At 50.3% G+C, this 22953-nt stretch overlaps 1 protein-coding gene across 1 annotated transcript; it reads left to right on the forward strand.

The window, feature by feature from the left end:
* The first annotated feature begins 379 nt into the window (after positions 1 to 379).
* On the forward strand, positions 380 to 22452 carry VPS26B (VPS26 retromer complex component B). The gene is made up of 6 exons (XM_024557397.3): positions 380 to 1021; positions 9754 to 9910; positions 14728 to 14892; positions 17785 to 17960; positions 19584 to 19726; positions 20116 to 22452. The coding sequence occupies exons 1-6, from the start codon at positions 799 to 801 to the stop codon at positions 20260 to 20262; spliced, it is 1011 nt and encodes a 336-aa protein (XP_024413165.1). The 5' UTR covers positions 380 to 798; the 3' UTR covers positions 20263 to 22452.
* Positions 22453 to 22953: the final 501 nt, after the last annotated feature.

Raw genomic sequence — 22953 nt, forward strand, 5'->3', positions numbered from 1 at the left:
GTGGGAGGACACTTTAAAGGGAATCTGAGACAAGATACTCCTGTAATAGACAGCTTTGCGCTCCTGTCAATTGACATTTGGCGTGTCAAAGGAGTGCCGTTACCCTGTCAAACAGCGACGTTTGCGTTGTACATATCCAAATGTGGATGGTAGACTAACGTTTATGAAATAGGAGTAATAGAGGAAAAGCAGAACAATAAAGCATTGTGAAAGGATATCTGCAGTTCTCTTTAATTTTACAGGATATTGTGGGCCTGAATTCTGGAAAGAGGCCGTAGCTACCATGTCAATTAAGGGAAAGACAGGCCGCCCTTCTCCCGCCGCACATGCGCAGTGAGCAGACCTCGGTGGCCGGGTGGCAACAGCTACAGAGGCAGAGGCGTGCGCACGCGCGCGGCGTCTCTGGAGGGCCCAGGCTGGAGGCCTCCTCCCCGCCCCCAGCTGGGAGCGGCGGGAGTAGCTCCGGGTGTCGCACCGCGGAACGCTGGCAGGCTCGCTCCGCCGCTCGGCGCCGCAGAACACCCGGTAGGCGGCAGCTGCCCGTACACCTGGCTCTGCACCGACCCGTTAGAGTTGCAGGGCAGCCCCCGCCCCTCACCGTCTCCAGCTGTTCGCGCACGTTCGGGGCAGGGGGGCCGCGGTACATCTGTGCTCTGGGCGCCCAGCCGGCCCTGCCCAGTCCTCCCGGTGGAGCGGGCAGTGGTGCCTCGCCCCCCGCCTGGCCGCGCGTCTAGTCTGCTGGCCTCGCCTTAGGGCAGCCCAGCCCGGGAGAGCCCGGCGCGCCCGGCCGCCGGCGAGATGAGCTTCTTCGGCTTCGGGCAGAGCGTGGAGGTAGAGATCGTGCTGAACGATGCGGAGAGTAGGAAACGGGCCGAGCACAAGACAGAGGACGGGAAGAAGGAGAAGTATTTCCTCTTCTACGACGGAGAGACGGTCTCCGGGAAGGTGAGCCTCGCACTCAAGCATCCTAATAAGCGTCTGGAGCACCAGGGCATCAAGATCGAGTTCATCGGGCAGATCGGTGAGTCGGCGCCCACTGCCTCCCTCCCTCCCTCGCCGCGCCCGCGGGCCGGGCGCGCTCTCGGGGCGGGGACCCCGCTGCTACGGTGAGGCCTGTGGGAGCTCCGGGTCCCCTGCGGTCTGAGGCCCGCCCGCCAGAGGCCGCCCCTGCGGTACCCTCTTCCCAGCCCGCAGGGACCGCGCGCCGCGAGGGGCGGCGGGGCGGAGGGCACAGGGGGCATCCCTGCTGTGCCCCTTTCAGGGTGGGTAACTCGGCCCCAGCAGGCCTTGGGTGTCCCTTCTACTTGCCACTCAGCTCGGCTTCCCGCCTCCCGGATTTCGGAGGGAGATGCTCCTGTGTTAGCCTGCAGGTGGGTTTGTTAGGGAGAGACGGTGCTGCCAGCACTGCTTTGCCTTCTCTGGCCCAGGCCAGGCTGGTCTTCGGTGCTCACTTGGCTGGCCTCCCCCAGCCCTTGTTTCTTTCAGACGTGATGTGGGAGAGAGAGCTCACCAGCGTCTCGTGTCCTGCCTTACCTCTGGACTGCTACCTAGCCTGTATTCCTACGACTTCTTTATTAGGATGGTCGTTTTCAGTTGACTCATTTTCTCCTTAAAGACAAAGAAATGATGCTCCTAAGACTAAAATTAAAGGACCCAAACTTCTCAATGCTCCAAGAGTCTTTAAACACAATTATTGATATTAGAACTAGACAGCAAAAGGCGGTAACAATACAGAAGATTTTGGAAGCTGCCAGTCAAGATGCATTTGTCTCCAATTCTAAGACTGTTTGAAGCCTGGTGTTTATTAAAACTCTGAGGTACTTCGGAAATAAACCGTTTCTGTCAGGAGGTCAGGAGTAGGTTCACAGTTAGTAACCAAGTGGATGTAGAAACCTCTGGCAGAGAATTCATACTCTGTACCACATGCTGCCTGTTTAACTCTGTTTTTAGGGACTTCCTGGGAAAACTTGTTACATGCTCTCTCCTGTCCTCAGAGCTCAGCAAAGAATCTGTTCTCCCCCCTGAGTAAAGGCTAGAAACACCTGCCCAGGTGGGAGAAACCTGGGGAAGGGAGTCCCCGCAGCACGCCTCTGCAGGCTGTCCTCAGCCTGAAGTGTTTTCCGCTGGCATTTAAGGGAACGAACCAGGTTGAGGACTGGCTGATTCCACAGGAACCATTTCGCTGTTATTTCGAATTAAGATGTGAGTAGCCTTTTATGTACCTGAAATAGTCTAAAGGGTGAGTTTCATACCCTCCGCTTACAGCTTACATAGGGATTCTCAACAGCATACTGTTGACATTTGGGGCCTAATAATTCTTTGAGGGTATAGAATGTTGAGCAGTGTCTCCTGTTTCTACTCACCCGATACCAGAAGCACCGCCCCCCCCCAGTTGTAACCTCAAAAGTGTCTTGACTGGGGTCAAAAATGCCTTTACTAGGGTACATATTGCCTTATAAAGAGCAACTGAGTAGATGAATCCAAAGCATTTTATGCTAAGTGTAATGTAAGAGATAGTGGAGAAGTGCTTGCCTACTTAGCGTTAGTATTTTCCAGGAGCAGTTTTGACATTGTTGCATGGATTCTTTGGCTCTGTAATGCCAGTGTGGACAGGCAGGTTTGGTCTGTGACTGTACCATGGTTCCCGGTGGTGATACCTCGTCAATATGTGAAAGATAACCTTAGTGTCTGCTGCCCCAGCAATATGGAACAAGCTTTTGGGGGGGAAATGGTGTGCAGGCCTTTTTCCAGTCTAGTCTATGTGAGAGGGAGCTGGGGAGGCTGCTTCTCTGCCTTCCCTGCCTGATTTCTTATCTAACTCCTTGGATCCCAGAATAGCATCTCTGTGGAGTTTTCTCTGCACCTTCTATTGCTTTCATTGATAACTGTTTCTGGGCCCCTGAGCTCTCCGGGTTGCATGGCCTTTGTGACTCTGGGGAAGCTGTGCGCTTCTCTGGGCTGCTTCCTTTCCTGTGAGGCATGGATAACAAAATCGCCACACGAGAATGTTGAGATGTCGAAGGATCTTGCTTCATGCAGAGTGTGGTGTATCAGTGTACCTAAGACTGTGTTCGAACTGACCTCTGGGCACCGGAGCGAGGCTGATTTTGTTGAAGTTGTGGTTTTGTGGTTTTGTCCTCCATTGCACTCTGACTATATATGAAGTGGGTGGAAGTTCAGATTCTGAGATCTGGCTGTATGGGTGACATACAGTATGGGACTTACTATCTGGGTGTAAGAAAGTTGATGGATATCTTGGTGATCTGCCCACTTTCCTCATTGATTTCCATTTCAACTCAAAATTTTTCTTATAAACCATAGTCTCTTTGATTTGGTTCTTTTCTTCTCTCTCTTTTCCTTCCTTCCTTCCTCTCTCCCCTCCTTCCTCCCTCAGAAAAATTAGTTCCTTAGCTTGACAGTGAAGTGGTTTGGGTAATTAACCTTTTTATCCTTATGACTAATTTATTTTTCTCCTGATGAGTGTCTTTACCCCACCTGTGTATTCATTAGGGACAGCCTGGCAAATGCAAGGTCAAGCAGACTGCGGTAAGTAAATTAGATAAGGCTCAGTTTATACTAGTAAGGACTTTGCTAGGGTCAAGACTTTGTAAGGACTAGAGATAACATAGGTGATGTGCAAGGCCTGGCACTCATAGTAGGTCCTCCGGAAAAGGGAGTTGAGATAATCCTTGCCATTTCTCTTTTCCTGTTAAGGTGGACCCATGAAGAAGTTTCCAGGTGCTAGACGTAAAACAGCTCACCTTGCAATCACCCCGATTCCTGTGCTCACTCTCCATGGGGAACATTCGCCCCAGGTTAACCTCCCCTGCCGTCTGCCCGCCTGCCCACATAGCCTTCCCAGTGTCTTCTCCTGGGAGGCACAAGAGCCCAAGTAAACCTTACAGAGGGACTTGCAGCGACAGCTGTTTGGACCCCTTTGCGCTCCATTCCTTGTAGTGGCCTAGGCCCTGCTCAGAAAAGCTCTTCTCTTGGTTATGGTTTGGAGCTAGACAGGAAGAGGGGTAACTTTTGTCCCTGGTCCCTTCTCACTCCATAACTTGCCCTAGTAATCTCATCTGCACCCATGACTTTAGTGGCTTCTTATACTCTGATGGCTCCCAAGTTCTTTCTCTGTTCTGACCTGAACGCTCTTTCGAGTTCCATGCCTGTGTTTCCCACTGCCCGCTAGACATCGCCACCTGGATACCCCACCCCACAGGTCCCTCCAAGATGCGTCCAAAACAGAAACCACCTTCTCCTTCTGTTCCAGCCCAGTCGCTTCTCCTATGATTTGTTTTGTTTTGTTTTTCTCATTTTGGCTGATGTCACCTGGGCCCATCCAGCCTCAGAAGTTTGGGAGTCATCTTAGATTCTTTATTCTTCTTCTCACACATCTAATTGTCTTCTAAGCTTCGGTCTTCCCCAGCAACTCTGATGTATCTGAAATCTTTGCTTCCTCTCCATTCTTAATGCATGTGCTGTTGCTATTTGTAGCAAGCAGTCTCCTAACTGGTTTTCCTACCCTTGTTTTCTATTAGTTCACCTTCTGTAAGAGTGAACTGTCTAAAAGGCAGTTCTAACGTTGTCAGTCCCCTCAAAATTCTCATCAATTCCCTACTGGTTAAGGGAGGAAATACATCCAACTCTTTCCTGAGCTGGCCCCTGCCTTTCTCTCCAGTCTCATCTCTCCCTAACCCTTCACCTTCACCCCTTGTAGTCTCTTCAGTTTCATGTTCTTTCTAGAATATTGGCATCTTCCATTGTATGTGAATGTCTTCTGCAAGGCCTGTCCTTCCACCCAAGCTCTTACTCTTCAAGCCCAGCCACATGACATCCATCAGAAAGCCTTCCCTGACCTCTCCAGGCTGACCTCAGCACTTCTTCCGTTGTGCTTCTAGAGGCCTCACTGACACCTCTCTTCAAGCAGGATATGACAAGCCTGCTACTTACTTACTTATTTTAATTTGTCTGTCTCCCTCACTAAATTCTGAGCCTTCAGTCCATCATCAGTCTGGTGGCTAATCTCTAGTTTCAGTGGCTACTAAGTGTTCAGTAAATATTTGGTAACTGGATAAACTGGTCAGAGCTAAGGATTTACAGAAGCTATTCTCTAGGTTTTTTTTCTCATCTCCTAGATAAACCAGCATTGATTCTAATGAAAGAAAGGGAGAGTGCAGGTTGGCTTTGCTGGTTACTGCCAAGAGGCTGCGCTTCCCGCTCACGCCTGTGGGGAGGCATTGATGAGCGAGGTGCAGCCTGACTGGATGACTCGCCGGCAGGCCTGCACCCACTTGTGCAGCACTTTCACTGGGGGAACCACGTCAGGAAATGCTTCAGCTGGATGTCACTTCACTTGCTTTTGCATCTTTCTTCCATCACACCTTCCTCTGTCGGGTGGAGGCTGATTCTCCCCTGTATGTAAGGAAGTAAGCCTTGCCAGAGCTTTGGTCCCTGCAGCTCTGCGCTGACTGCTCAGAAGTGTGGCTGTTGCCCGAGAGAGTGTAGTAAGTCTTGTTTATTTACTTGTGTCCCGTATGCTTTCCTGCTGTCAGGAAGGTTTCGAGCTGCATTGGGATTCTTCCTGCACCTCGTGTACTTTTTCTGTCAATGCCAACGAAGGTGCGGTGAGGGCATCTCCCGCGTCACCCCAGCAGCTCATGGCCCACATTTTAAGAATGCAGTGCTGTCTGTAAGGAGCATTGGGGAAGTTTTGTCATTGTTAGAAGAAAAGACCGTTTTTCAGCTGGAATCACTGGGGGAACACTGATGGCAGATGTCAGGCAGAGCTGGGCCACCATGGCGACTAACGGGGTTAAATAAACCAGAGGTAATTAGACGATTGAACTTGCAGAGGAGGACAGACAGGAACACCCTCCAAAAGCCAAATAGATAATATCTGATTTTTTTTCCAAGTTTTTAATGGTAATGGCACTGGATGTATCTGAACTCATTGACACCAATCAAACCTGTGCTTCTAAAAACTCCGGAGGCTTTCTGTGTTTTAATTCATTCACCATGAAATGCCAAGTAAAAGGCACATTGAGATTAAACGGATCGATTCTAGTCTGTCAATAAGCAGTTGCAGGGCTTGGAGCAGAGCTCTGCCTGGCTGGCTCTGGGCGGCGGGGGTCCTGCTGCCCCTGCAGATTTACTAGGATCTTAGAGATCCGACTGGGTGTGGCCAGCACAAGTCTTAACTGGGTTGCCAGGCAGTGAACAATGGTTGGGAAAATCAGGCTGAAGAGGAGAGGCTCTTTGGAGGTCTTTTTGCCTTTGCTAACTCAGTGTCCTCCAAGACCACCACGGAGCCTGGCCCAGCAGCAGGCCTCCGGGCGTCTTTCACGGGATGGCCCTGTGCTGCCCAGCTAGCTCAGTTTCGTTCCAAAGTGGCAGATTCACCCCTCAGCCGTTGGTGGCAAGTTTCATCATGAAAGCATCCTTACTACAAAATCATTTCCTCCTGTGAGACTGAGAAGGAGGCGTGAGACAGGGAAGTTACCTTAACAGAAAAGCTTGGTCAGTTCCAACTCTTAGCTTGAAATGACTGATCCCTGACGCCCAGAAGAAGGAGGCGTGACTTGTGCCTGCATCTTTGGGACAGAATAGAGGCAGTTGACTGTCTCTTTAGGATCCAAACCTCTCGCTAGAACAGCCTTGGATTTTTTAATTTACGTGAGAGGAAACCAAACTTTCTGGCAAATAGCAAAATATGGCTGCTGTTGCTGCCCCTTTGCCTTACAGTGTTTGCAAAAGCATTGCAAACGGCTTGTAAATCACAAGTGAGAAATCCAAGCCCAGCCCCTCTCAGACTACACACTGATCCCTCATCCATGACGTCTGGTATCGGAGCTTGTATTAATACGTGTCCAGGAAAAAAGCCTGAAGGAGAACATGATGCTATGCAGGGAAGGACCTCCTCTGCCAGAGGTCCTGGCCTCAGCCAGGTTCCCCTGCTGGGGCAGGCAGTCGGTTGCTAGGGTCCCGGATGCTGGCAGCCTGGCTGCTCTCTGAGCGCTCTCAGATTCTCCTCTGTTTTGTTTCTTTCGTGGCCTTTGGGCCGTGCAATCACTTTTGTGTATTTTTCCATTCCTCTTTTCCCATCTTGCTTTTGACTCTGGGATTTCCCACTTAAAGATCATGGACATTGGAGCCTTGCTCTGACTGCTTTTGTCTCCTGAAACTATGGCCAGAATCCAGTGCTTGGGAATTGAGGCACCAGGTCCCTTGGTTGAGGAGGACCCAGCCAAGAGCCACGGCCATCAGCAGGGGCTCATGTAGCAGTGGACCAGCAAGAGTAAGTGGAGGAGCCCTTGACATGGGCTGGCCAGTGGCTCTGCTCCTACCCAATCACTGTTTTATGGAGGGGCACAGTTACTGAATTTTAAAACTAGCGTTGGTCGCTCACCTTTCCCCCCATTTAGCGACTGTGTGGGTTATCACTCACTACCCAGAATGCTGCCCACTGCTGGTTCCATTTAATGTTTGGAAGAGAACATGGATTGTAACAGAAGGTGGATTGAAGTGTAACTACATAGGAAATCAGCAGCAACTGTAATCACAGAATCCATTGTAAATTCGTAGATACAGCAGCACTAGTTTGGGATTAACCACACTACTGCCACCTTTATGAGTCGGGTACATCTTTAGGGCAGAGCCCATTCTGCTTTAAAATGCCTCCTTGTCTGGGGGAAAGCGGCTCCCTGTAGAAAGGTTTGGCAGGGCCAGCTCCTAGGGCAGCAAGGGGTTGATTTAGCATTCAGACTGAAAGCACTGCTGGAAACCATTTTCTCATTCTGGGCACGATTCTCCCCGAGGGCAAGGCTGGACACTGGGTTGGCTTTGGGGAGGCAAGAGAACTGGTTCTTTGGCCCAGAATGGCTTTGGTCCTGATTGGGGTTCAGACCTTGTGCTGTCCAGGGTGGATCCAGAGCAGACGCATCTCTGCTCCATGTCCCCTGATGCTTAGGTGTCCCTGAAAGAGATTGCTGTGCTCCTGAGATCTGGGACCAGGCCCATGGGTGGTTGTCCCAGACACTCCTCTCTGAGGCCTTTCTCTTTGTCCCCAAGCAGCCAGCAGCAGACGTGGCAAGTGCACCTGCCTGCTTCATTTTCCCATTTGGTCTTTCCTACTTCAGGGTGCGGCCTGGCATAGGGCTGGAGCCCAGAAATGCCCAAGGGGTGAACCTTAGCCATACTGTGGCCTCATATTGTCACAGTCAGTATGGAATGTCTACCGTGCGGCCAGGGTGGGCTGGGGATGCCGGGAATCTGGGCATATAGGCCTTACCTCTGATAACCGTGCATATAGCAAAAGTTAATACTTAAGTAGCAGAGTATAAAAATGCATAAGATAATATGGGATGAATAGGTGACATGAACTTATAATAAAGAAATATACCAAAACTGTTTCCAGGGGAGGATGAATGTAGGGCAGAGCTTCTCAAGGTGTGGTCCCCGGACCCGCAGGATCAACAGCCCCTGGGAGCTTGTTAGAAATATAAACTCTCGGCCCTGGCCGGGCAGCTCAGTGTGTTGTGTCCCAATACGCCAAGGTTGCAGGTTCCTTCCCCAGTCAGGGCACGTACAAAAATCAACCAGTGAATGCATAAATACGTGGAACAACAAAAATTGATGTCTCTCCCCCTCCCGTGTTCCTTTCTCTCTGAAAATTAATAAATGAAGAAACAAAGAAAGGAATGTAAATTCGCAGCCCCCTCCCCCAGACTCCCTGTGTCAGACACCAGGGGCGGGCCCCAGCCCTGTGTTTTCAGAAGCCGTCCAGGTGATTCCGTGCACACTGCGGTTTCAGAACCACTGTTTTAGGTGGAGGTAATGGCATTAGCACATCTCTGTCAGTTCAGCCACAGGAATTCCTTGTGGACAGGTAGTAGCAGCTGGTGGCTCGTAGGTGCTCTTCGAAGTCCTGAACCTCCTCTAGTTCTCACAAAACCTTAGGAAGTGGGTTATGTTTGACCCCGTTTTACTAGGTCATCGAAATAGGCGCAGTCCAGTGGGACACCTTCTCCAGTCTCAGCTCTGCAGCCAGCTCTGTGGCTCCAAGCCAGTTATTTAGCCATGCTGTGCCTCAGTTTCCTTATCTTTTAAGTTAGCAATGAGGCCTGTCTTAGCTATCCCTACAAGGTTATTATAAGGATACTAAGACTAAATACCTATGAATATGCTTTAAAAGTTAGAAATATCCCTGGCTGGTGTGGCTCAGTGGATTGAGCACCAGCCTGTGAACCAAAGGGTCACTGGTTCGATTCCCTGTCAGGGCACATGCCTGGGTTGCAGGTCAGGTCCGTGGAGGGGTACCCTGGGAGAGTCAGCCACACATTAATGTTTCTCTCCCTCTTTCTCCTTCCCTTCCCCTCTCTAAAAATAAATAAAATCTTTTTAAAAAGTTAGAAATATTTTTTAAAATGTGTTTTTTTTTTAATGTGGTGTTTTTGATAGTGGTTCCCCTGCGGCCTCCCTTGCTAAGGTGCTGCTGGATGTCCGGAGCAGGATTATACTGGGGTCCCACTGTGCCACAGATTTCTCTTTGTGAAAGGGAAGAGTGTCTGGGGAAGGGGGCGAGGTGGCGGGAGGTGAGGGATGCGGTGACAGAGCAGGTCAGGAAAAGAGAGTGAGTAGTCAAAAAAGGGGTCCATTGGGAGGACGGTCTTGTACCAGAGGGCGCCCCCGCCTGGAGCCGCTTGCCGGGCCCTGGTGCACCGGGTCTGATGGAGAAGGCTGACTCTCTCTCTCCAGAGCTCTACTACGACCGCGGGAACCACCACGAATTCGTGTCCCTGGTGAAAGACTTGGCGCGGCCTGGAGAAATCACCCAGTCACAGGCTTTCGACTTTGAATTCACCCACGTGGAGAAGCCCTACGAGTCCTACACCGGGCAAAACGTGAAGCTCCGGTAAGTCGTGGCCCACCTCGCCCCAGAAACTTGCACGGTGTGGGCTGGGGCCTGGAGCCGTCCGCATTCCCGGGGGTCTTGCGAGGGCGTGGGGAAGGAGCGCTCCCCGAGCAGCGGTGAGCTGGTAGGTGAATAGCGCCAGGCCCCCAGGAGGGAGAGCCCGTGGGTTGGGGTTGTGACACGTGTTGGTGTGTTGAGTGCGGAGATTCCCGCCCCGCCAGTTTCGGGCTGGGCTGCTGTTGGCCAGCTCCGATGCGGAGCCGGCCAGAGATGTCGGGTCACCACCTTTACGGGGCGTTTGCATCAATCACGGGCAAAAATTCCCCCGAGAGCAGAGAATGGTAACGAGGCAACATAATGAGGAAGCGATGACTTCTCGGTGTGTTATTACCTTTGTTTTTAATTTCATTGCAAATTTGCATAATTTAATTTTAAATAATTGCTGTAGTTAACAACTGATTCGGAAAATTCCAGAAATTCAGCCGTCAGCTTCCGTCAGGACACGCAGAGCATCCTCAGGGTCTGCTCCCAGCCGCGGTGTGGCCCTGCGCTCCGCGCTCAGCCTTCCCACCGGGAAGGGGAGGCGGGCGTGGGTGGGGTTCTAATTCTAGGCCTGCCCGCTCAGTCTTCGGGGGTGAGAGAGAATAAAGTGTCACAGAGTAACGAGTTCTTAAAAGATTAATGAACACCATTTAAGTATATGGAATCGCTTTTGTTGTTCCAGTCTTAGAAACTCTGAGGACAGGGACTGATTTTTAGGGCCTCTGGGGTAAGAAAAACAAAATAAAAAGAAATCCAGAGCAGCTATAGCCTCTTGAATGTAACCCTAGATTTTGTTTTTATAACTGGCAATTTGACTTCTTCATCCCTTCCTCTTTTTCGGCTGTCCCTCAGTCCCCTGCCCGTCTGTCAACCATCGGATTGTCCTCCGTGTTTAGGAGCCTGTTTCTGTTTTGTTTGTTTGCTTGCTTTTTAGATTCCACGTATAAGTGAAATCATACGGTATTTGTTCTCTGTCTGACTCACTGTACTTAGCATAATACCCTCTAGGTCCATCCGTGCCCCACATACAGCAAGACTCTTCTTCCCCTCCTTTCTCCCTGGTTCCCCGACTCTATCGGAAGAGCGGTTGTAGGCTCTCCTTTTTCAATCTTTGCAGAGAGGTCTAAACACGGACATCACCCCAACTAAAGACAGTGTTTTGTAATTGAATTCAGAGAAGGCAGCACCTAATCTTGGCTATGGGATTTATCTTTATTTAGCTTTGGTTTTTGCAGTGGATTTCTCAGAAAGAGATGTATTAAAAACAGTGTGATGATTTCTTAAAATGTTAAAAATAGAATTACCATATAATCCAACAGTTCCACTTTTGGATACATACCCGAATGAAGTGAAGGCAATAACTCAAACAGATAAACGTATACCCACCACATTCACAACAGCATGTTCACAGTAGCCAAAATGTGGGCGCCACCGGGGTGTCGATCGACAGATGGCTGTGAAAACAAAATGTGGGTAAAACGCCACACACAATGGAATGTTATTTAGCCCTGAAAAGGCTACAACAGAGATGAATCTTGAAAACATGCTAAGTGAAGTAAGTCAGTCATAAGAAGACACATACTGGATGATTTCACGTGTATGAGGCACTTGGAGGCGTCAGAATCACAGAGGCAGAAAGAAGGATGATGGGTGCCCGGGCCGAGGGGAGGAAGAACGGGGAGTAGCATGTGTAGCTGGGACAGGGTTTCGGCCGGGGAAGCGGAAAAAGTTCTGGAGCTGGATGGGAGCAATGGTTGCACAACAGTGTGAATGTACTTAGCGCCACTGAACTGTACGCTTAATATCGATTAAGTGGTAAATTTTACGTTATGTATATTGTAAAGGAAGAAGAAACTTTTTGTTCTACTCATCTTAGGCTCATCAGCTGGGCCCTGCAAATTAGACTGACAGAAGACAGATGAGCGAGAGAAAACCAACCAATCAAGTGTATTCAGTGTGCTTGTGCACACACATGGAACTCAGTGATGAGTAACTCAACGGGGTGGTTGAAACTTGGGCTTCTGTGAGCGTTTACCCAGATAAAAAAGTATTAAATAGAAGTAGCGAAACGAAGGAAAGCGGTTTTGAGCTTCTAGGGGCAACAGGTTGTGGGAGGTAAACACAGGTGGCAAACATGGACGATAAGGATTGTTTGCGCAAGGCCAGTCCCGTAGATTTCTGCGGTGCAGTCTCTGGGCCGAGGAGAGTGCAGGTGTCTCTGGTGATTGAGGAGGGCCCACCGTCCTGGGGAAGGAGGGCAGGGCAGAGTCTTCCTTGTGTCTGCTTCTTCCCCGTTCCTTTCAGCTCTATATAAGCCTTATGCCAGAGTGGCATATTCCGGGGGTGGCATACTCTGAACAGCTCCTATGTTTTACTGCAATAAAAAATAAATAAAGGAAGGTACTGCTGTACAAATTACCTGATAAAGACTTTGGGATTCACGTTGAGAAAGAGAAGACATAAAGAAGGGAAAATAAGCTAAGGGCAGTTTACAGATATAAAGTCCAGATTAAGGGCTTGTATCTTATTTACGTAAGCGAGGGAAAACATGAAAAGACTGTTTTGGGCTCTTTTTTCTTCACGGGCAGGGGAGTGGTTCTTTTGGAAGAATTTAGAATCAACATGTGGTATTTGACGGGTAGGTAGAGTGTGGAGATTGAGACTATTAGAAGGCTAGTGTGAGGCCCTAAGAGTTTGGCTTTCGTGGGCACGATGGGACTGGGCAGAAAACCAGGAATTTCATAGACCTCACTAGAATTTGCTAGAGAGAGCAGGTGCAGACAGGGCTGTGAGGAGGAAGAGCGAGTTTGTAGACAAGATGATTCGTCCAGTTTTTAGAGTGTGGAGCCCTGGCGGAATAGAGAGACGTAAAAGTTCACGAGATAATTGGAAATATAAGCCTGGCGCCCAGGGACCCACTGTGGGAAGTCATCTGCTCAGAGGTGATCGCTGACACTCTTTTCAAGGAGAGTCAGGACCCCCTGGGGCGGGGCAGAGCAGGCAGTGAAGCAGGGTCCTGCCTCCCGTGGGCCCAGGGGAAGAGGATCTCAAAGAGAAGGAACTATTTTACGTGCTAACCTAGAACCAGAGCTGGATTTGGCCGCTGGGAGGCTGGGCATTAACTTCCGGAGAGCAGTGTCTGTTGGGAGGCGAGGACAGAAGCTACTAGGGAAGAAGCTGCAGTCGTTAGACCTGGGTCCCTCTGTGACAGCTGTCTCTAAAGGAAGATCAAGAGTGTAAGGCGTGGAGAGTGTTTTGGGGATTAATGATTTGGAGACTTTTATAAATTCCAAGAGAGAAGCCTTTAGCTGGAGAGAGATTGGGTATGTTCAGAAAATTGGAAAAGTTGAAGGATTAAGATGCCAGACAAGGCTCCCATGTTAGAATCACTTGCGTGGCTTTAAAAATGTCATTGCTTCTGTCTCTTTCAGAGCAATTAAATGTCAGGTGTGCCTGGGCATCAGGATTTTTACTGCCCCTCCCCCAGGTGACTTGGATGTGCATCCAGAGGGAGCAGGAGAAAAGGTCCTGAGAGAAGAGGTGCTATTGGAAGGAGGACAGGACGGGCAAAGACACAGACACGTGATTAAGCACAAAGCAGAGAAGGGAGAGAATTACAAACCTTAGAAGGCCCTCCTCTTAGTATAGTGAAAGCAGTGTCTTCCACTGGGAGGGGGAGGGGAAGTCAGGGAGCCTGAGCAATTAGGAAGGAGTTAGGAACATAGGTCTTGGTAAGTGTGACTGGAAGTCACTGAGGTGAGTAAAACGACCGCCCAGAAGCAGTTAGTGCGCACAGAGGAGAGGAGCCTAGTGCAGTGGATCTGGTTAGCAACTTACCCAGGAGTGCTTGATCGACAGTGGGAATTATCTAAGTTGTACTTAGAAGAAACTATAATTTAAGGGGTGTTTCCTCCCACTGTGGGTATTAGAATAGAGTTAAGTCAAGGGGATAGGCATGCCGGAGAAGGCCACAGTAAAGTGGCTGGCCGTAGAGGTCAGACTTGGCATACTTTCTCATCAACCCCCTTCCCTGAGGACCCCAGTTCAGCCAGAGATTTTCCGTGTTCAAACACACCAAGTCTCTCCCACCTCTGTTGCCTTACTTATAAGGTTTGCACTCCCGAGTGCCCTTTTCTCTCTCCCAGTACTTGGTTACTGTATCCAAATCAGCACTTCACACGTGTTCTGTTTTTACTGTTTATTTGCCCGTCTCCCCCAGCAGTGTGTGAGCTCCTGTGGGGTGACATCTTTTATTCATCCTGTGCCTAGTGGTGAACGTTTGCTGATTGAACAGCTTAGTTTCTTCATTCCCCATTCCTCTCCTTTAGCTGTCAGGAACTTGAAAAATGCTGCTTGATTGAATATTGTTAAATGAATGGGCAAATATACAAGTATGAGGCCGATTCCTGTGCCCAAAGAGCCAGGAGTTGGTTGAAGAAATAAAACTAACTCAGATACACACCAACACATGGTAGACAGTGGTGAGGGCCACGCAAGGCACAGGAATACTGTGCTACTCTAAAAGGGACCGGGGCGGGGGGGGGGGGGGGAGGGTCTCGGAACTCCCCAGAACTGTAACTGTAAAATGTTGTGTGTAAGTGCACACATGCATTTTTTTCTGGGAGGAGGGTTCACAGATGTCAATTCTCAAAGCATACAAAGCCCCACAGCCTACCTGCTGTAAAGGGTTCTTTCAAGCGGGTCGTTCGGTGCATTCACCTAGGTAACACCTGGAGGCACGGGGTGTCCCTTCACGACACATACATATTCTCCAGGTATTTCCTTCGAGCCACCATCAGCCGCCGCCTCAACGATGTAGTCAAAGAGATGGACATCGTGGTGCACACACTCAGCACATACCCAGAGCTGAACTCTTCCATCAAGATGGAAGTTGGGATCGAGGACTGTCTGCACATTGAATTTGAGTACAACAAGTCCAAGTAAGTGCCCGGGCCCCAGCTGGAGGGAGAACTGTTCAGGGAGGTTGAGGTAGGGCCTGATCTGAATGCACAGGGAGGGAAGCCCCCAGCCTCAGCAAGTTGGCAGTGACATGCTGGGGGAGATACCACAGGAGGGAGACACGGAATGGCTGTGCCAGACTGGCTAAAGGCAGGTTGCCCAGGAGATAAAAACTCATTTGACTTAAACCAAACTGTACTAGATTAAGTACGTTGAAGTTAAACATCCTGTGATCTCTTTCCAAGTCACATAAACCTAGCTTTAAGGCTCTTTGTTTCAGATTCTAGGTACAGCTGTTTCCTTCTGCTGCTGAGAATCATCTCAAATCCCATTCTATTATCATCTGTCTCCTGTGTACATACAGTATGTCTTTAGAAGGCAAAGTGAAGAAGCCAAACACCAGCCACAGTTTGCTGCTTCCTCTCCAAACTAAACTGAATTGTAGCAAAGAATCCTGATGGCTTTTCAGAAAGGCCTTTAAATAATTTTAACTGCGAAATTTGGAAGCCATATATGTCTTAAATTGTGTTTACTGTTAGAACATGAAAATATATGAGCTTGTAAATCACAACGTGAACAGTTCAGAAAAGTACTACAGCATCTTTCTTTTCAATACAATACATTCTCAAAAATGTCTAAAAACCAGGTGTGCAAAAGCGGAAGTGTGTCCATGCAGAGACCCTCTTACGACAGCCCCACTGCCATCCAGAGGCTCCGGGCAGAGGGGGCCGAGCTGGATGGCTCTCCTGCGAAGGGGTTGGGAACAGGCGTTGGTACCACCAAGAACATACGCGCTTCTTAGAACAGGGCAAGGATAAGGTGTATTTCTTTCCCTTGCTCTCTGGCCGGGAACCAAGTGGAGTGTCAGTAAAACGATCACTGTGACCCAGAGTGTGGCCTGGCTCCACCTGTGGAGCGGGCAGGGCCACATGGACGGACGGTCGCTCTGAGGCCGGCAGGTACATGTAAGGGAACAGGCTTCTTCCCCCTTCTCCTCAGCTTCGGGCTCTGTGGGCCTTCTTGACAAAGAGCCACCAAAGTGTGTGCCCACCCATGTCCCAGCCACCTGACAAAGGGGGTGGCTGGCAGGCAGTACCAGCTTGTGGGAGCTCAGAATAGCCATCAGCCAGCAGCGTGTTCAGGACCAAATTTTGCATGTGAAAGGCACCGAGAGTCGTTTCCGTGCCGTCAGGACTGGATGCTCCTGGGTTGTGGCACCGTCACCCGGCGGCCACACTGGGTGAGGGTGCGTAGTCTGTATGATGCGACAGGAAGAGCCCGGCACTAGGAATCAGGCTTTATGCTGCTGCTGAGGTCTGGGGCTAAGGTTAGCAGGCGCTAAAATTTTTGTATTTTTGCTTCCTAAAAATGAGGGGCTTGGATTAGGTTAGTGAGTTTCACATACATAGACACACAGAGAGTGAAGAGGACAGGAGCTGGGAGCCAGGGCTCCAGGCCCTCCCCAGAGCGGCTTTCATGTTTCTTACCTGTGGATGCTGCTGCGTGAGGTTTTATTTGGAGTAAAGGAACATTCAATTCATGAAAGCTGGAAACCCCTTAGAATCTATTTCCAGAATGCTAAGTGGCCTACATTCGCTTTTGTCCTTAGTCCTCTACTTAGTCTGCAGTCTTCCCAATTAGATCCTTAGCCTAAAGGAGGAATGAAATAATGGAGAGAACAGGAGCTTAGGAATGAGGAACTTGCGTTCACACCCTGTGTCTGTCCCTTATTCAGATCCTGGTTAAATTACTTAACCTTCTTTGAACTTCCTTTTCTTCACCTGTCGTATAAGGAGGTTAAATCCCAAAGTCCCTGCCAACACTCACATCCCATGGTTCTGAACAACAGGTTTGGAGATTTTCCTCTATGCTCACCACGCTTGATGTAGGGCTGTGCATATACCTGGCACAGGCACAGGCACTATGCAATATGGCTGGTTCCTGACAACTCTCAGAGCACCATCCTTGTGAGCAGGGCGCAGAGAGAAGGTGGGGCTGGGACATCACACCTGCTTGGGGTGGGGGGGCTGGGCCTTAGCACCCAAACTAAGCCTGTTTGCTGCCGCCATGAGGCGTAGAGAGGAACAGCAAGACCTGCCTTCTGCATTTGTGGAATGGGCCTCTCACACCTTAGGATATCTAAAAAACACATGCGTACACAAATACAAAGTTATAAAAGAAGTTACAGTACTGAGCAGATAGATCAGATGAGCAAGCATGAATGGGTGATAGAACATGCAGAAGAATCATCCTTTGAGTTGTATATGGAAGAATGGAAGGGACAGAAGTTACTTTGATTCAAACAAAGAACCAAAGGGCAGCCAGGCAGCCCTGGCTGGTGTAGCTTAGTGGATTGCTCACGTGCCTGTGAATCCGTGAGGTTGCCGGTTTGATTCCCAGTCAGGGCACATGCCTGGGTTGTGGGCCAGGTCTCCAGTAGAGGGTGTGCAAGAGGCAACCACACACTGATGTTTCTCTCCCTCCCTTCCCCTCTGTCTATAAAAATAAAATTAAATTTAAAAAAAATCAAAGGGCCCTGTAAACTGAGGGTTCGATAGTGGTCAGGGTGCATGGGAGAGGCAACTGATTGTTTCTCTCTCACATCTATGCTTCTGTCCCTCCCTCCCCTCTCTCCTCCTCCTTCCCCTCTCTCTAAAAGTCAATGGGCATGTCCTCCAGTGAGGATTTAAAAAACAACAAACCATAGGGAAAGTAGGCAGCAGTGGCAGTGTGGGTGGGAACATGGGCAAGGGTGTATAGTGAGGCCACCTTTAGCCAACATGCAGGGCAGACCAACAAGCCATGAATGTACAAAGGGTTGGCTGCTGTATACACATCTTATTTCTTCTACTTTGTTTCCTTCTCTTCCCCAGATACCACTTGAAAGATGTCATTGTAGGGAAGATATACTTCCTGCTGGTGAGAATCAAAATCAAGCACATGGAGATAGACATCATCAAGCGGGAAACGACGGGCACGGGCCCCAACGTGTACCACGAGAACGACACGATAGCCAAGTATGAGATCATGGATGGCGCACCCGTGAGAGGTAAGCCCTGTGGCCCCCCGCCACCACACCTGCCCTCCCAGCCCCTGCACAGGATTTTGGAGGGGCCAGAGGGATTGGCCTGTTAAAGCAAGATTTCTATTGGCCTATAATTTCTTAATCTCTGATTGGACACTTGGGGTCTCAGTAAGCAGGGAAAGGAGGGCCTAGTCTGTGAAACTCTAGACTCTTACCCCACCGTCACCCGGAGGAGCTCTACTTCCACCTTGTTTACATAGTGGGCTGCTACTGGAGATTGAATCTCAAGAGTTATGCCTGTTAAAAAAAAAAGTTTGCAAACTGGTTTAAACATTTTGTTACTTTTGCCTGTTGACATTCTGACATTCTTTACTGCTGGGAGCTGAGAGATTAATACAGAATAATCATTTTTGTTACTTAGTTCTAGCTCCGGTAAAGTGATTAATTTTCTGCATTCCTTCTCCAAGTGTAAAAACTCTAGCCAGCACTACCGGGGCTACAGACAGCTCTGGGAACGGGACTGAAACTGGTCCTCCCCAGCCCCACGGAGCTACGGCTGCATCTGGGATGGGCGGGGTTGAGCACTTTGTTTGGGAATCCATGTGATTATTTGCGAGTAGCCATCATTTAGGTTCTTCACTGGCTCTGCAGTTTCTCATTTAGAAGTGCCTGGTGATGCCGAGCTTTTTTCTGGTGTATTCCTACAGGATGTTGCATGCAGAAGGAGGGTGTCATTGACTTAGCAGCCCCAAACTCTGGGGACAATGACAGCGTATCCTTGAGCATCACCAAGCCAGGTCCTTGGGGGGATAGGACTGAGCTCTCCAGACTGTGTTCCATTTTTTCACGAGCTGCACAAATAGAGCCAGTCATCTTTCCTGTACGAATGAAACGGGGCGGGGCAGTGAGGGACGGTGCAAACAGCAGATAATTGAAAGATCACTTATATTTAGCTTTAGACTGCCTTATAGGTCTGGCCTTTCCCAGAGGAATTACTGCCCTGATTTTGTTCCACTTACACTAGGAAAGGCATGACGTTAGAACTGGTGGGGATCTAAAATACTATGTAGCCTGTTTCCATTCTTTTCCACATGAGAAAATTAAGGTCCAGGGAAAGCAACAGACTTGCTGGTTAATAAAGAACTTGGACCAGAATGAGGACTTGCTGTTTCCCAGACCATTGTGCCATCTTGCCAACCCATCTTAGAGTAGAGGTGTATTTGGGGGTATGCACTGACGAATTAGGATGGAAGGAGGCAGTATCGATGTTGCTGGGCAACTTGATGAGTTTGCTGAGGTTTGACAACTGGCTCTTGGAAACCCAATGACCAGACACATTTCGTATGACCCACAGACGGTGGACAGTGATATCCTGTGCTGTTCACCCGCATGCCACACGCTGGCCTCCCTGTGGGGTGGTGAGAGCATGTGCATGAGACCCAGTTGGACCTGGAGTGGGATGGCAGAGCCACGTTTTTGCTTCAGCAAGTCACTGGGCAGCGGAAGGCAACTTCTCAGCAGGCAGAAGCAGCCTTAAGTGTCCCGGGCCATCCTCAGATGGCGTCTCCCTCCCCTGGTCAGAGTGCCTTGGTGTGAGGCAGAGAGGTCACTTTGTCCTTCGCTCTGATTCCTCCCTGGACCTTACAGGAGAGTCCATCCCAATCCGGCTCTTCCTGGCGGGCTACGAGCTCACCCCCACCATGCGGGACATCAACAAGAAGTTCTCTGTGCGTTATTATCTCAACCTGGTGCTGATAGATGAGGAGGAACGGCGCTACTTCAAACAGCAGGTGAAGCCTGGGCACCTCCTTCAGACCCCTGGGGACCCTAGCAACAGAGCAGGAAGCCCATCGTCCCTGCGAAGGTCAGGCTCCACTCCTGCAGGTGAAGCAGCACGGTGGTAGTCTCCACGCCACATGTCTGTTTACGCAGAGGTGGAAACTAAGGGTTACCTTGCGTCCCACTGCAAGAATGAGGGTTCCCAGTCTGCTTTCCTGGGCCCACTGCCAGCGAGCAGTCTGCCCTTCTAAGCCCAAAACATCCACAGGAGCCCTGGGACGGGGAGTGTGGACAGCTGCTGTCTTTGCTGAGAGATAGGCAGAGGAGAAAGGTGGGCCTCTGGGAAGCCCACCCCTGTGCCTTCCTCTCGGTGTCATGTTGCACTCTCCCAATTTTGCAGGAAGTGGTGTTGTGGCGGAAGGGTGACATCGTACGGAAGAGCATGTCCCACCAGGCAGCCATCGCCTCACAGCGCTTTGAGGGCACAACGGCCCTGGGTGACGTGCGGACCCCCAGCCAGCTGTCGGACAACAACTGCAGGCAGTAGACCCCCCGGGCCAGGGAGCTGCTGGGCTCCCACCCAGCACCCCCATCTATCAACACCAGCAGCTGAGGGAGGGGGAGGACGGAGTGATGCTCAGCTGACCTGTTACTTGCAACCTGAAAACAAATCATGTTTTTGACTTAAATTCTTTTTCCTGAAGAACCTTAGGGGCTTGAGCCAGGAAGCAGTCTCCCAGGGTTCTGCGGCTGACGTGGGGTAGCGTGGCATCCTGGGAGCCAGTGTCTCTCTGGGAAAGGCCCTGCTCTCGGCTGCCTCACAGTATGTGGAAGGACAGGGTGCCAGCATCCTTGGCTCCAGCCCGCTGGCTTCCTGATACGGGATCTGACTGTGTCCCTGGGATTCTGAGCTGCCAGCCGCGCCCCGGGTAGTCACATCTCGTCCCCACCTTTGCCCCTGAGGTAGTGGTAGGAGTTGGGCCTGCCACATCCTACGTGACCAAGGGGAGACTTGAGATTAGGAAGCTACCTCTCTGGGAGTCTTGGATGTGGTGCTTTCCACAAGCCACCTCCTTTCTGCCCTTTTTCTCCCTGCTGGGAGCCTGGCACCCCCTTCTCCATTTTGTCTGGATTCTTGTCACTAACATCCTGGGACAGAGGCCTGCGGAAGGGCCTTTGCCTGATCCTGGCACAGAGGTTCCTCACACAGACCCCCTGAGGTCAGTGTCACGTGTGGATGGCAGCAGAGACAGACACAGGCGGCTGTGCCAGCCCACGGGGCAGAAGGATGCTCAGTGTGTGGTAGCTGTCTGCCTGCACCACGCACCTCCCCTTGTCAGCCCTAAGGACCCTGTGCGTTAGGGTATTCTGGGTGCCCCAGCAAGCCTAAACAAGGGCATCTGTCTCCTTTAAAAACAGATCCCAGGAAGGTGACTTCTCTCTTTGCTGCCGTAAGAATGAATCCTCATCACTCCTTGCTCTCCAATTAATTTCTGAGAATTGGGGCCGGGTTTCAAACAGGTAGAAATTTGCTCTCTTGCCCCAGCGCCTTCACTCCTTACCTAAACCTGAGAGGCAAAGGAGCGTGATGAAGCCCTCAGCAGAACTCTGCTGCACAACCTCCAAATAATTCTGCTTGCCCGTTACGTCCTCACCCTCACCGGTTGACTGACCACAGTGTAGGACCACTGCTGTTGTCTCTGGAAACACATTACAGGACCTCTGGTGGCTATTCCTTTACCCAGGAGGGGGGTCCCCTCTGCTGCGCTGCCCCGAGTCTGTGGTAGTGACAGTGTCAACACCCTCTCCCGCCTCACCTGGAGATGACCGGGAATGACTCTCCTACTAGCCTGCCTTCCCTTCTGGGAAGACATGCAGGCCCTGCTGGCCAGTAAGGGCTATATTTGATGGGCTGAGTTCTCTGTGATTTGGAAAGCAGAGGGGTTGGTTCCCGTGTCACCTTTCAGTTAGTGTGGAAGACAGGAATGGCTCTTCCTGAAAATTCAGCGCAATTGTGGGCCTTTGACTGGGCAGGGCTCATGGATTAGATCGGAGACCAGAGGGAAAGGCATTTGGGATATCACCTGGGGTTGACTGGGGGCAGCAGCACCAAGCAAGGTAAGGTGGCATCCCCCATGCCTGGCCCCAAGCTCAGGTGCAACGGACAGAGCCCACAGAAACAGGGTCACCATCCGGCGGTCCCTGGGTTTTCAAGGTTGGAGCCTAAGTGTGTGGGGAGGCAGGTTCTGTGGTCCTTGCCTTTTTCAGAGCATGAGATTAAGCTCTGTGTGCCTCCCATAATGGATGGTCTAACTAGAAAGCATCTGTCGACTCCTCTGCCTCCCACCTGACAACACAAATTCATTTTCCAAGTCTCTTAACATCGTAAACCTTTCTTCTGGGAGAACTAGAAGATAGAATTTGCTTTTATTCTCTCAGGAACTGTGCACAAGCCAGATCTGATTTCTCTTACTCTGCCCCATTCTCCACTTCCTGGTCCAACTGTGGAAGTGAGGGGAGGCTCCTGTCCCCCTCTGTTAAAGGTCCCCACACTTGGGAGTGCATAGGTACTAAACCAAGCAGTGCAACTTGTAATTAAGCAGCTGCAGTGTTTACATGTTTCTTAATGTATCGTCTTTTCAATGGCTGTATTTTAAAAAAAGAACACTTGTTTCAGTTGTCTCTCTGATTAAAGGAAGCCCCTGTGGCTTGGAGGCATTGTGCACATGGTCCACGAGGTTCTGGTCTTCTCTCATTTACACTGTCTCACCTCATTTACACTGCCACACCTCGCATACAAGGGAGCACAGACTCCCACCTTAACCAGCAAAACGCCTGCCCTCTCCGTGGCCCCTGGTGAACAAGGGTGGGTGCTTTATTAATACCTGTTTTAGGAAGCACAGCGTTGAGAAAGGAATTCCGGCCTAGCAACCTGCCCTGAAACCGCTACACAAATGACTAGGCAAATAAAACCACTCGCCTGTGGAGTCAGCTCCATGGCCAATCTTTAATCCATGTCCAGCCTTCAGTTCCGGCCCTGCACGTTCTTACCCCACCTGCCTTGCTGTAGAGCCAGTGGGGGCTCAGGTGTCTGGAAATAACGCACAGTCTAGGGCAAACAGGAAATCAACCCCATTTTGACAAAAATCTTAAAAGCATGTCCTTGGTGCCACTGCTTTTTTACCTGTGGTTAATAATTTTATCCTGATAAAGCCACTGGTTTAAACCCCTGTGGGCC

The sequence above is a fragment of the Desmodus rotundus genome, chromosome 7 (genome assembly GCF_022682495.2).
Source record: "Desmodus rotundus isolate HL8 chromosome 7, HLdesRot8A.1, whole genome shotgun sequence".
NCBI lineage: Eukaryota > Metazoa > Chordata > Mammalia > Chiroptera > Phyllostomidae > Desmodus > Desmodus rotundus.

Excerpts from the sequence above, each read along its gene's own strand:
- VPS26B (XM_024557397.3), top strand. The coding sequence starts at position 799 with ATGAGCTTCTTCGGCTTCGGGCAGAGCGTGGAGGTAGAGATCGTGCTG. Across the intron at positions 1,022-9,753 it reads CGAGTTCATCGGGCAGATCG|AGCTCTACTACGACCGCGGG; the intron begins GTGAGTCGGCGC and ends CTCTCTCTCCAG. Across the intron at positions 14,893-17,784 it reads TTTGAGTACAACAAGTCCAA|ATACCACTTGAAAGATGTCA; the intron begins GTAAGTGCCCGG and ends TCTCTTCCCCAG.